Below are 12,276 nucleotides of genomic sequence, written 5' to 3'. Positions count from 1 at the left end.
TATTTTTCATGAACACGTGATTATACTTTTATATAAAAAAAGCTTATGCGCGGGTTTTCTAGATGCGCTGGTTCTCCTTATCACAAATACAGCATACAATCGCGCGCGTCATTAGGTACTTCTTTGTCTTCCAGTAGAGTTTTTCGATTTAGTGGAAGTTCCGCGCGCGAAAAGACGCGCAACGATTATTTGAATAGAACACTCGTTTGCATGCGGCCTTGACTTCAAGCAAGGACTCCAGCGATATACCGTGGGAACCAGGGGCTGCTACTCCTTTGACTAGCCTCTAAGCGGGATAGTTTATGCGTGGTAAGACTAGAAAGAAGCAAATAATCCAAATTTTTTGGGTTTCGATACAGGGGGGCGCAAAAGGAAGAAACTTATAAACTTATTTTTTCGAGAAACCGTTATATGTTTTATTGATTATAAACAAGAAAAATACTCATCTACGAAAAAAACTATTTTCATAGAATTTTTGTCGAACCTGGTCAGACGCATGTTTTATCGCGCGGAAAAACCGAACATTCTTTGGGTTCCTGAGCCCCATAAAAGGCAAACAAAAGGGTACTCGTAATCTACCGATCAGTGGCCGCAATGTTTTCCAGAGACCCAAGTATCGAGTACAGTCGAGTTGCAAAAAAAGACGAATGGTCCATAAAAATGTTCTCGCCCAGTTCGCATCTCGTTTCTCGAATTCTCGGTGTTTGGGCCTATGTTTCAAGCGATCCAAACTTAAAAATGAGAGTTCGCGATTTCGGAATCACAAAACGACGAGAATCTCTCCGATGTACCACTCGCTCACACACCACCATTCCGCGCGACCTTGTTTTTAATTTTTGGGCAAGAATCTCCATCCCTCTGGGAAAAGTAAAGAGTTGGCTCAGACAATGGCCATTGAAAAGGGAACAATAGCGGAACTACTACTTCTAGAACAATAGAAACTTCCGCTAAATCGGACAACTCTATTATCTCTCTGCTTGCCACCCCATAAGCAGCGGGCGGATGAATGTGTCAAGCGTTACATGTACACATCGTGAACTACACTTTAGTGTATTATACTTTATTATATTTTCTCTTTTACTATCACACCTTGTTTTACGGGTTAATGAAAACCACTGTAACCTCAAACATACAATTCGGCTCAAACTTTTTTTACTTCTTTGGAAATTGCATGACTTTCCAGGCCTGGTAAACAAAAATTCCTAATCTATGGGACCCCCCCCCCCCCAGGAGACAGGATGGTGTTATAGGTCGAAAGTATCATCAGACTAGTATGCTTATAGCAGTCGCTTTTAGACCCCGTCCCCACGTATCCGTTTGGTAACGCAACCTTTTTGTTACGGATACGGGTATCGTCCACACGTTAACGACGACCGAAAACGGAACGATTTAAAAAAGATACCCTATCGGTGCCGTGGGGACGGACGAAAACAGAACCTTTCGAAAACGATGGCGTGATAACTCAGGTCCAGTCCACTTGGCACGCGAGTACGTATGTGCCGTAGAACTTATCGTTTTCGTACTGTTTTTGCGTTTTCGTGGGGACGGGCCGTATCAAAATGAAAACAGTTCGTGTAGACGCGGATCTTTTATTTTCGAAAACGGAACAAAAAGGATGCGTTATCAAACGAAAACGTAGGGACAGGGTCTTAGTGTCACACACGCCTTCCCCACAAGCTAGTGTGGAAGGCGTGCGTGACCATAAGAGACCAAGAATGGCATGCTTATTGAAGATCTAAGCCACCCCGATACAAATTTGAACCTGGACGAAAGTTTAAAGGGAGAATTGAATAATGACCTTTATTAATCTGTGTCAGATCTAATAAAAGACCATGTCAAATTTAATGCACAAGAGTTTATTGCTAGTTTATTTTGTATGAAATATCTCTACATTCATACTACTATCTTATTGCGAGTAATCTATTCACACCACTATCGTACATTTAAAACAAACTTTAAAACATAAAATAGTCAACTATCCAATCAATGGCAATCAACGTTTAAAATAGCTCTGCAAATATGGCAGCCAAAGCATATAGTACATATTTCCTGCGCTATACAAATGGGGTTTACAAAGTGATCACTCGGCGTTCACCAGGTCCTGCCTGTTGTTAGCAGCTTCGCCTAGCGGCTCTGTGCAACCTCCATGATCTCCTTTAATTCTTTATCTGAGGTATCCTCTGCATGCTGCTTGAGGTAGTCGTGTCCGGCAGTTATGCCCCAGTTGTCCGGTTTTGAGCACGAGGCCGAGAATGGGCGGCCACTTGACGGGTTGAGTTTTTCCCAGTAGTCACGACGGGCCCTGGAACGAGCAAAGTAAACCAGGATGAAAGAATGTCAAGAAAAGATCTACATACAAAATGCCTTCAAAGCAACTACTCCCCATCTAAATCTGACACTTGATTAGAACTTTTTCTCTGAAAATATTTCGGCTTATTGCACTGGCCTTGGTTACAACAACAGACTAACCTTGAGCGGACCCACGGCTTTGTATGTTGCCTTAGTCCATCACCCCACAAGCCATGCTTCTCACTGCCTTTGGGGAACTTGCCTCTCTCCTTGGCCAACTGAAATAAAGTAAAAAAAGTCGTGTAACCTCTTTCACATAGATGGATCTAGTAGTCTCAATAACACCAAAGAACAACTAATGGCTTCAGGGCCGTAAGGGTTGCAGGGGGGGGGGGGGGGAAGGGAAATGACCAGATCAGGGGCTTTGTCCACCCCATAATATTTTCTAAATATTTCTGTATTACAACCCCAATCATACGCGGGCCTGCAACAGCTCTGGAATTGCAACACAAGATCACAAGGTAGATAACAAAAGCTTCTGGATCTGTGGATCAGCACACTTCCTCAACCAATCCCTGTGTATGCTAATTGCATACATACTTAAAGCCATAACTTTATTAGTCAGAACTGATGAAAAGGGACCAAGAGAAAATTGAAGTACATATACCTATTTCAAAAAACTTTGTCCAAAAGCCCACAGCCTTATTTGCCTATACCATGAGGTGGTATAAGTAATATGTTGCTCAGAATTCTTATTTTATTTTCAGGACTTCATCAAATAAACTGTTGTTTTGCTGTTCTACAGCGCTTAACAAGTTTGTGCCGGTAGTGAAGAATTACAAAGCCTGAAACAACATATATATTACCCATACTAACTTGCGGTATGGGCGGGTGGGGCAGAGCGATCTTGGACAACGTTTTTTTAAATAGCTGTAACAAGTACCTCCTCTGACAATGCCCTGATGTGATAGGGCTCGAAGCCACAGCAGCCCCCAATAAAGCGGATGCCCATGTCATAAGCCTCGCGAGCATATTTGTGCATGTCCCATCTGGTACAGATGCGTGGCTCAAGCCCTGTGCAGATAAAAGTTAAATATGAACCTGCACGAGTAACAGGGAGCCACAAATGACAAGGACTATTAAAAGCCCCCATCCAATATATAATTGGTGTAGAACAGAAAGAAAACCTCTTCCAGCTACTTTGTCTCTCACAGATCTTGATATGAAAACAGGAATCAAAAATAAGAAACAACTTTTATTGTATATTTATTGCAGACGTTACAAGAAAGCAGAAACATTAAAGTAGAATTCATAGCCACACTGTCGAGTCTAACAATTTGTGGTGGTGCCCTGGTTTTTTACTTATAATGCCGATAAAACTACTGGAAGGGACTATGTGAAATGTGTGTGAAATTGATGTGAACTGACCATTTGAAAATTTCACATGATTACCATGTGAAATGATGATGTGAAGCTTCTGTGAGACGTTTTCCTCCTTTTCACATCAAACCATGTGAAATTGATGTCAAATAACTGGTCATCCAAACTTCAGTTACCATGTGAAATGTATGAACTTAAAAGTCTTCCAAACTCATAATTGTCACCCACTTCAAAAGGGTTATTCATTATATGAACCCACGGAGCCTGCCTGTTGTGTACACAACACCATCTCATGGCACAGATGCATATATCAAAATAGGTTTGTGAATGCAACAAATACAGTATCCATACCAAATGGGAACTCTGGCAGATCAATGAACCCCTGCTTGCCACAATCTGGTGTGTGATAGCCAAGAGGCTGTATCATCAGGTGTTTCTTGTAACCAGCAGCGTCTAGGCCTGCCTTCATCAGACGCATTGTCTCAAGGGACTTGATGGGCCCATAATGGCAGTTCACACCAATACAATCAGCACCTAAAAAAGGAATCCACAAATAAGGGGGGTGTATAGCACTCTTATATTGGCCCTGGCTGCTGGGAAAGAAATGTGACAAAAACAACTTGGTTGGAAGTCGTTAAAGGTTGCATATGACAATAGTTCACTATAACAATGGTATGACTGGTTACCTTGGTATGGTAGAAAATGCATAGAGCCCCTCCCTGATAAACTACTAAAAACCCACCCGGCACTGATTCATGTAAAATCAAATCAGTGAAAAATACAATTGTATCCTTCTCCTTCTAAAATGCCACAAGAAATAAATACAATTCAACATTACAGTAGTTGCAAATAGGTCTTGACGTACCCCTTAATCTTATTATGCTGCTATCTCAAATTTCGTTTTGAACGATGATACTATACCAGAGTAAAAAGTATAATAATAATAATAATAATAATAATAATAATAATAAAAAAAGATTAAAATTGAAGCAACTTCAAGGTATAATATATATCGTACAGTATATACACCTATTTCTCAAAACATTGTCAGTGCAAGGGTCAAATAGAGATCGGCAAAATGCAGCTCTATGACCAAAAGGATCTCATTATAATTCTACCAAATGCAGAAAAAAAAGTATATTTGCATGATTATTTGTTAAAAGTCATCAATCTATGGTTCTGGCATTGTTTGAGCTTATTCATCACCTTTATTCTGATAAATACATAGGACCAACAGTAGAACATACAAAGTTTTTTGAAATAGGTGTATACAAATACCTCTGTTCTCAATTGAATTGTATTTGGTAACTAGCCCAAAGCAAACAATCAAAGGTTGTAGTTAACTATAAGTCAATATGCAGATAGTATTATGAAATATCTGTATTTATATGCAATATATCTTGCTGATAGCTGAAAATTGACCAATAAATACCCCCTGCATAATAAATAGCTTTTCCCACTAGCCAAATATTCTCCTTGATTTCCCTTCCCCCAAATCCTATAGCACACCCACTTGAAGCAATATTTTAGAACTTGCCTCACTACCCAGCCCAGACCACAACCAGAACAGGTGTAAAGCTCTCCTATTGCCTCACCCCCTATGTGACACACCCAGACCCAGCACCCTTCTACCAATGAGCATATCCTCATGTCCCTAGACCAAACCCCAATATTTAGTTACCCTCTGCCCTATCCCATGTTCGAGCCGAAACATCTTACCATAGTGCCCCTGTTGTTTTTAGGGGTCACTGTTTTAGAATAAAGAGGGTACCTGCTTCAGCTAATCGGACTGCACAGTCACCAGCCGACACACCATGCATATCCCCTTCTGGTCCAATACACAAACTGGCCGCAATAGGCTTGCCAGTCTTTTTCAGCAGCTCTACTGCCCACACGGCCTCCTCCACATGCTCATAATACTAGTATTTAGTAACATTTCAAGAAAATCATCTATTAGTAATGTAAGGCTCTATTGAGTTTGTAGAATTTCAATAAAGAATGACAGCAGCCCTGTCAAAATGATTATTTTGGTGCCAAAATAGGGACAGTGGACTCACTTTTTAAAGAATCATTATCTCAAGTTTCAGTAAATATATTTACACAAACAAATAAATAAATAACAAAGTTCAGTTGAATAATTTTGGAGTTTCACAAAATTTCAACATTTTCAGACTCACAAACTATACCTTGGATAGGAGGATTTTTCAAGTTCAGTAATCCCAATAATAATAAATAGTTTACTGTTTTTCCATCTTTGCAACAGGACAGGAAAAGTTTACACTTATCCCAAAACTGTGGACAGCTATTAGAACAGTCCAACTTTTGGTTGTTTGTAGAGATGATACTAGAGTGGTTTTCAAAATCCAGTGAAATACTTTAGTTTTTTTTAGTACTAATAAACTGTAATCTCTTTGTTCTCTTTTGTTCTGGCTAACTATTACACTTTAACAATTAAATTTTGTTTCACAGGATTTTGAAAACCACTCTTATCACACATTTAACAATTAGTTTATTAGCAGTAAAAACATATAAATAACATTTTGACAGGGCTGTGACTAAAAAACGAGCCAAATAAAATGCAAAATCATATCGAGTAGATATTGTTTTACTCTACAATACCAACTTTGTCAAAATAGTCTGCCAAAAGACTTATAATACACTAACTAATAACCAATGACTATGTAATGCCACCCATAAACCCCCTTTCCCTTGATAATGGCAATGCATTTGCTCCATTTTCGCCAACTACCTTCTGTATATCCTATTTTATTTGACTCATATACTATTAATTATAAGTGATTATCAATTCAATTCGTTAGTTTGAAAATGCAAGTTCCAGAGGAAACCAAAACAAAAAGGTACTAGATAATTAATATAACAAATAATGTTGCTTGTTGATATTTTATCATGTATATATACAGCCCCCTAAAATATCACCTCGCACTTTTCATATTTAAAACTCAAGAGTAGAATGTCTAAGAACAGACCTTATCCCAGTGTTACTCCTCCCCCCCAACCCACTACTTTATATATATATCCTCCCTTCCCTACCCTGCAAATCACTAAAATTATCTGTATAACTTGAAACAACAAGATCAATTAAAAGGGAGGCTTACAGGCCTAGGCCCCAAAACCACAATGCATTAATTAATAATGACCAAGAACGTATTTCCTCAGACTAACTTCATTATAAACCAATTATGAGTGGTATTGCATAATGGTAAAAAAAAGGTTTTTTTTAAGAAACCCAAAAAAATTAAAATGCGAAATGTAAATCAATAAAATTCATATCAAAAGTTTTGAAGAACAAAAAAAAAAAAAAAAAAAAAAAAATAAACAAGAAAATACAAAGTGATACTGATGCCTTAGTTGACAGCAATATTTTCTAAAAATGGATGATATAAGCTTGCGCTAAACAAACTAGAACTTGCAATGTATGATAACTCTTTAGTCTTGAAGCTTGTCATTGGTTTTGTCTGGTCAAAAAATATAAGAGTAACCATACATACCTCTGCAATGATAAAATCCACATCCTTCTTGATAAACACATCCACTTGTTTTTGGAACTCAGCTTGGCACGCCTCTTTGCCTTTGCCGCTAAGGTAGGTGGGGGTCTGGCAAACACCCCCAGCAACAAGAGCATCCCCCTCGTCCGCAACTTCTCGTGCAAGGTCACAGGCAGCCTCATTTATAGCAGCACACTGATATATAAGACCATAAGAGATTAGATTTCTCAATACTGTTACTATTCATTCAGTGAAAGAATTTTAATTACGTTTGCCTCTTTTTTCTTTTTAAATAAGATCTTGACAATTTGATCAAAATCTCATCATTTAAACAGTAGGCAGACATCCTGGGATATACAAACAGCCATCCTTTAGAGTTTAAACTCACTTGGACTTCTATGACTCCTATGAATGCCCCTGTTAAAATACTCTATCATGGATAGTGGTATGCAGCATCTTGCGTCTTACCCCAAATTTCTTGCTAGCTTCATTGCCTCTGTTCTGAAGTTTGTCATCACTAGCATAGAAGGTGAATGTTTGCATGACATCTGAGCCAGCACGAAGGAATTCTCTGTGCAGTTGTCGAACTAGTTATGCAGAAAGAAAATGCTTAATTAGAAAAAAGGGAGGCATTATTATTTTTACACCAGCCTTTACAAAGCTTTTTCACACAGCTTTTCTTTGCATCTTTGAAGGAAGCATTTTCATTTTCACCTTCTGATGGCAACAGAAATGTTTTCATGGGCAATTTTGTGCAGAATATTTTTTTCTTTTGTGAGCTTGCATGTTTATTTTTCTTTGCCCCCCCCCCCCCCCCCCCTATGTCCTTTGGTTTTGGATTATTATTTGTAAATGTTAATCCTGTACCCCACCCCACGCCCATAAAATTTCTAATGGTCTGTCCCTAAAACAAGAGAAACATTTTCAAAGAGAAAACACTAATAACTTGTATATTTTAATAATTCAGGAATTTTTCCATGAGCAAAAGAATAACAAAAAATTATTTGGGGGGCTTACCAAGCCAGTAGAAAATGCTTAAATTCAGGTGTGAAGTCACCTATGACAGCTTTCAAATGCTACACATCACTGCAAAAGTTATAAAACAATAACATGTGCAACCTAGGATTGTGTGCGACCGTATGGAAGACAACCTTTCAAAGGGGCGATGTGTTAGTTCGGTATGAAATCAAAAGTGATTTTAGTGATTGACAGTTCTAACGCGTTCCAATATCAAGTTCAGAGGCCGCCCTCGAGGTGAAGCAAGACCCTCGACCTACATTGCAATACGAATTAGAAACGCATAAGAGAACGGCAAAAAACTAAACGGCAGAGATGACTTACATAACTACTTAGTCTCTTACATAAACTTGATTCAGGTCTTAAAAATGCAAAACTTTTGTTATAGTTTAAGAAACCGTTCGCGAACACCGAACACTCTCGATCGAACTCACTTCATGAAACGGAAAGTTGAGGCGAAAGAGCCTCGAAAATTGAAGATCCTTAGGATTGCTTTACTCTTTGGGGATTTACCGGCTTCAGGGTTTTCAACTGTAGCCTCCGGCGTCCACGGACCGGCTTTTACGTATCCACGTTTCTCTAACGCAAAAACAAAACCGCCATCGCCGATTATCGTTTCTCCGGCTTCCAGCCTCTCGAGAAAACCACGTTTCTGTGAAATAAAAGCAAGTAATAAGATGCGTGCTCATAAATACAAGGTCACGAAATGTTCATGTTTTAAATTGACACATACTGGGCCCATTTTGGAAGATTTCTACGAGAAAAAACGAACAGAGAACACCCTTCTGGAGGTTTGAACAGCAACTACGTGTAAGATTTTGCTCAAAAGCCACTTTAGAAGGAGCTCTACACCGGGAAAAACCTGTCTGACGAGTAATGTTGGCCACGATTGGCTGAAATTGCTGTTGTCAAACCTGTATGACAAAAAGTAAACCAATTCTATAAACAAGTAAAGTGTGTAGTTGTTCATATCTTTTGTGACCGCGGTCTCTTTGATTTAAAATGAATGGCATCATATTATTATGAACTGGGACTACCTGTTATTTTCAAAGATAATTTCGGGGGCGGGCGCTAACCTAAAATATACTCGGTCGAAATACTCCAAGTTTCAAACCATAGAATGCCGGTCAATAACACACTTAGGATTAATTGTAGACTTTTTCTATTCACTCGGGCATGTCATGAAACTCTAGAAAACAATTTTAAATGGTTGTCTAGGCTGAATGGTAGTAGTCCATCTAGTATATTAAGCCTGTGCATTGGGGTCGAGCAATATGTTTGTTTATTTAATTAAGGTCGCGGATCACGACATTGGAAATGGTCACGGAATATGACCACACAGGTAACCCATGTCTTGATGTATGAGGGACGTGGAGCATTAGAAACGAAGGGGGGGGGGGGTAGGAAAACAAATCATGCAGACCCCCCCCCCCCCCCCCCCCCAAAAAAAAAAAAAATAGAGGATAGAATGAATGAAACTTCCACAACGCTTCGCCCTGGTTCCAAAGCCTCGATCGAGAGTCTCTTTTATTAGTGTCCAGCGAGCCAGCGAGTGGCCTATCTTGCGAACATCGTCTTCTCGTGGAGGATTTGTTTTCGCGAGCTTTTAGGCCTAGTAAAAATAAACAAATCGTTTCTCGTCCGGGTTTCTAAAAAAAATAAAATACTGAGCGGGCGGGCGGCTTTATTTTATTTCTTTATGTCGATGACGAGGCGTATTTACACTCATCCCAAGAGATAGAAGGTGATTCTAAGGTGAAATATATTAAAGGGTTATAAATAAACACATTTCGTTCCAAAGATTTTAGTTCCTCTGTAACGTTTTCAAAATCAGAGGCACAAGTTATTTCTTGTTTTATAGGCTTTTTGGTTAACAAAAAAAATAATAAAAAAATAAAGCGGCCCTAAAAATAAAGACGCGGGCGGGGACGGGAAACATTTGTTTATTTTTTCTTGGCCTTACACGGCTAGAGCTGCACAAAGTCAGTTATTAGCGAAATTGCTCGAATACACGCCGCGACGTTATTAAAAAAAAAAAAAAATCATATCCCAGGCGAGTAGCTTAGTCGGGGAGGTCTGTCCCAAAGATGCTCCGAATTTTTTAAAAAGATGCTCAAAAAATCCCCAAAAGTTGCTCAAAAAATTGCAAAAGTTGCCACAAAGTCGCCCCAATTTGCAAAAGTTACAAAAAAGATGCTAAAAAAATGGAATGAGAATTACCTTAAAACTGTTCCAAGTGTAAAAAGTTGCCAACAAATTTACTACATTTTACAAAGTTGCAGAAAGAATACTGCGTAATAGTTCTTCTCTACATTTTTGAAATACATTTTTTATTGGACATTTAATACGTAACATGCAATGTAATATGTATTTAAATTATAATGCAATAAAAGAGGCATCATGTAAAAACAAAACAACTTGGTTTACAACATGACTGATAGCCAATACACGGACAGACTCGCTTATAATAAGCTCATCGTCACTCGAGGACTCCGCCATTTTGAATAATCATATAGTGAAGAACGCTGACCGACATAACTGCCTCTTCGTCAAACCATAGGTTGACCAATGACCATTAAACAGATTGATAAATTAGGTAACTAGCTAATACATAGATTTAGGCATTGCCTAAAAGCGCAGCTCCAAACGACCAAATCTTTGCTCATTTTCGCTTAATAATTGTTAAATTATTAAAAGAACTATCAAATATTATTATGTTCCTGTTTTTGATGACCGGTTTCACAGATCACGCAACCAACTTGTTATACCCCCTTTCCCCCACCCTTGACATCTACGTGACACATAACAAGTATTGTCATACGATGGCGTCAGGGTAGTTTTACTTTATTGACATTATCGATGACGTCACGTGACAATCTCATTGCACCCCACTTGAAACATACATCACACCTACCGAGTTTTGTTGTAATGCGATGTTTTTTTTTGTTCTTATATGAATTCGGAATAGGTTTGCTTTAAGTGAGGTCATTGATGACGTCACACAACACGTGACCATATTGTTGCGTCCCCTTAACATCTACATGACACCTACCGAGTTTGGTTGCCATGCCATACGATATTTCCTTCGTGAAATATAAATATCTTTTTATTTTGATGACGTCAGCATATTTTTGCATTTGGTGACGTCATTGATGATGTCACAATCACGTGACTATAGTGGTGTACCTCCCCCCCCCTTGACACATACATGACACAAAACAAGTTTTGTTGTCATATGATGCTTCGTTTTGGTAATATGAAAATAGATATGACAAGGTCGGAATAGTTTTTCTTAAAGTGACGTCATCGATAACGTCACGCATCACGTGACCATATCTTGGCACCGTCCTTGACACATACATGGCACCGACACCTACCAAGTTTGGTTGTATACAATGTTTCTTTCACGAGATATGAATATTTTTCATTTTGATGACGTCAGCATATTTTCTGGTGACTTCATCGATGACGCCCACATAGCGTGACCACAGTTTTGCACCTCCCTTGACACATACATGACTTCTGCCAAGTTCGATTATCAAACGATGCTTTAAAGGACGGACGGACGGACATCGCGGTCACGAAAACTCGAGTCGATGGATTCGTTACCAATATTTGTTACCATATTTGTTTTGTATACTACTTTTTGTTAGGTATGGGGCTCCGCTCACGCGGCGCTTCGCGTGGGAGCCGCCAAAATACCAAGAACAGAAAAAAAGCGAAAGAAATGCACATTTGAGGTAAATTTATTCCCGTAAAACCCTAAAAAAGCAGCAAAGTTGCTCTCTTTTACAAAAGGTTCCCGGAAAGAGAAAAGTTGCTCAAAAGTTGCCGAGCATCTTTTGGGAAGGCGCCTATTTCAAAATCTTAAAGTTAAATTTTATATCTAAAATAGTGGCGTTTAAAAATCTGCAAGCAGGAGTTGAAATCCTCCCGATTGCAAAACAAGCTATTAGTTTATGAGGGCCATGTAGAAGCTATCGGAAGATTTCACCACATTGGATTGGTTTGAATTGATGCACCACAGACGAAGAACGGGAATACAATAGAACAATGAGGGTAATCTAGCCAATCCTGTTAGGGC

General features: G+C 38.9%; 1 protein-coding gene across 2 annotated transcripts; it reads right to left on the bottom strand.

The window, feature by feature from the left end:
- Positions 1–1,840: 1,840 nt before the first annotated feature.
- On the bottom strand, positions 1,841–9,082 carry LOC5519847 (betaine--homocysteine S-methyltransferase 1). 2 transcript variants are annotated; one of them, XM_001639756.3, is made up of 9 exons: positions 8,926–9,082; positions 8,706–8,844; positions 7,644–7,762; positions 7,179–7,370; positions 5,441–5,588; positions 4,021–4,203; positions 3,233–3,363; positions 2,470–2,567; positions 1,841–2,302 (listed from the first exon to the last, which is right to left on the bottom strand). In XM_001639756.3, exons 1-9 carry the CDS (start codon positions 8,932–8,934, stop codon positions 2,125–2,127), a joined length of 1,197 nt encoding a protein of 398 aa, XP_001639806.1. In that variant the 5' UTR covers positions 8,935–9,082; the 3' UTR covers positions 1,841–2,124. The 2 variants fall into 2 exon arrangements, with proteins under 2 accessions (XP_001639806.1, XP_048583574.1); XM_048727617.1 differs by lacking the exons at positions 8,706–8,844; positions 8,926–9,082 and adding an exon at positions 8,193–8,217.
- Positions 9,083–12,276: the final 3,194 nt, after the last annotated feature.

The sequence above is a fragment of the Nematostella vectensis genome, chromosome 5 (assembly GCF_932526225.1).
Source record: "Nematostella vectensis chromosome 5, jaNemVect1.1, whole genome shotgun sequence".
Lineage (NCBI taxonomy): Eukaryota > Metazoa > Cnidaria > Anthozoa > Actiniaria > Edwardsiidae > Nematostella > Nematostella vectensis.
Note: the sequence above shows the minus strand (reverse complement) of the source record. Positions and strands in the feature narration are given on the sequence as shown.

Bases quoted from the DNA above. Each gene is read 5' to 3' on its own strand.
- LOC5519847 (XM_001639756.3), bottom strand. The intron at 4,204-5,440 runs GTACCCTCTTTA...TTCCTTTTTTAG, and splicing joins AGTCCGATTAGCTGAAGCAG to GTGCTGATTGTATTGGTGTG. The intron at 2,568-3,232 runs GTACTTGTTACA...ACTTTATTTCAG, and splicing joins TCAGGGCATTGTCAGAGGAG to TTGGCCAAGGAGAGAGGCAA.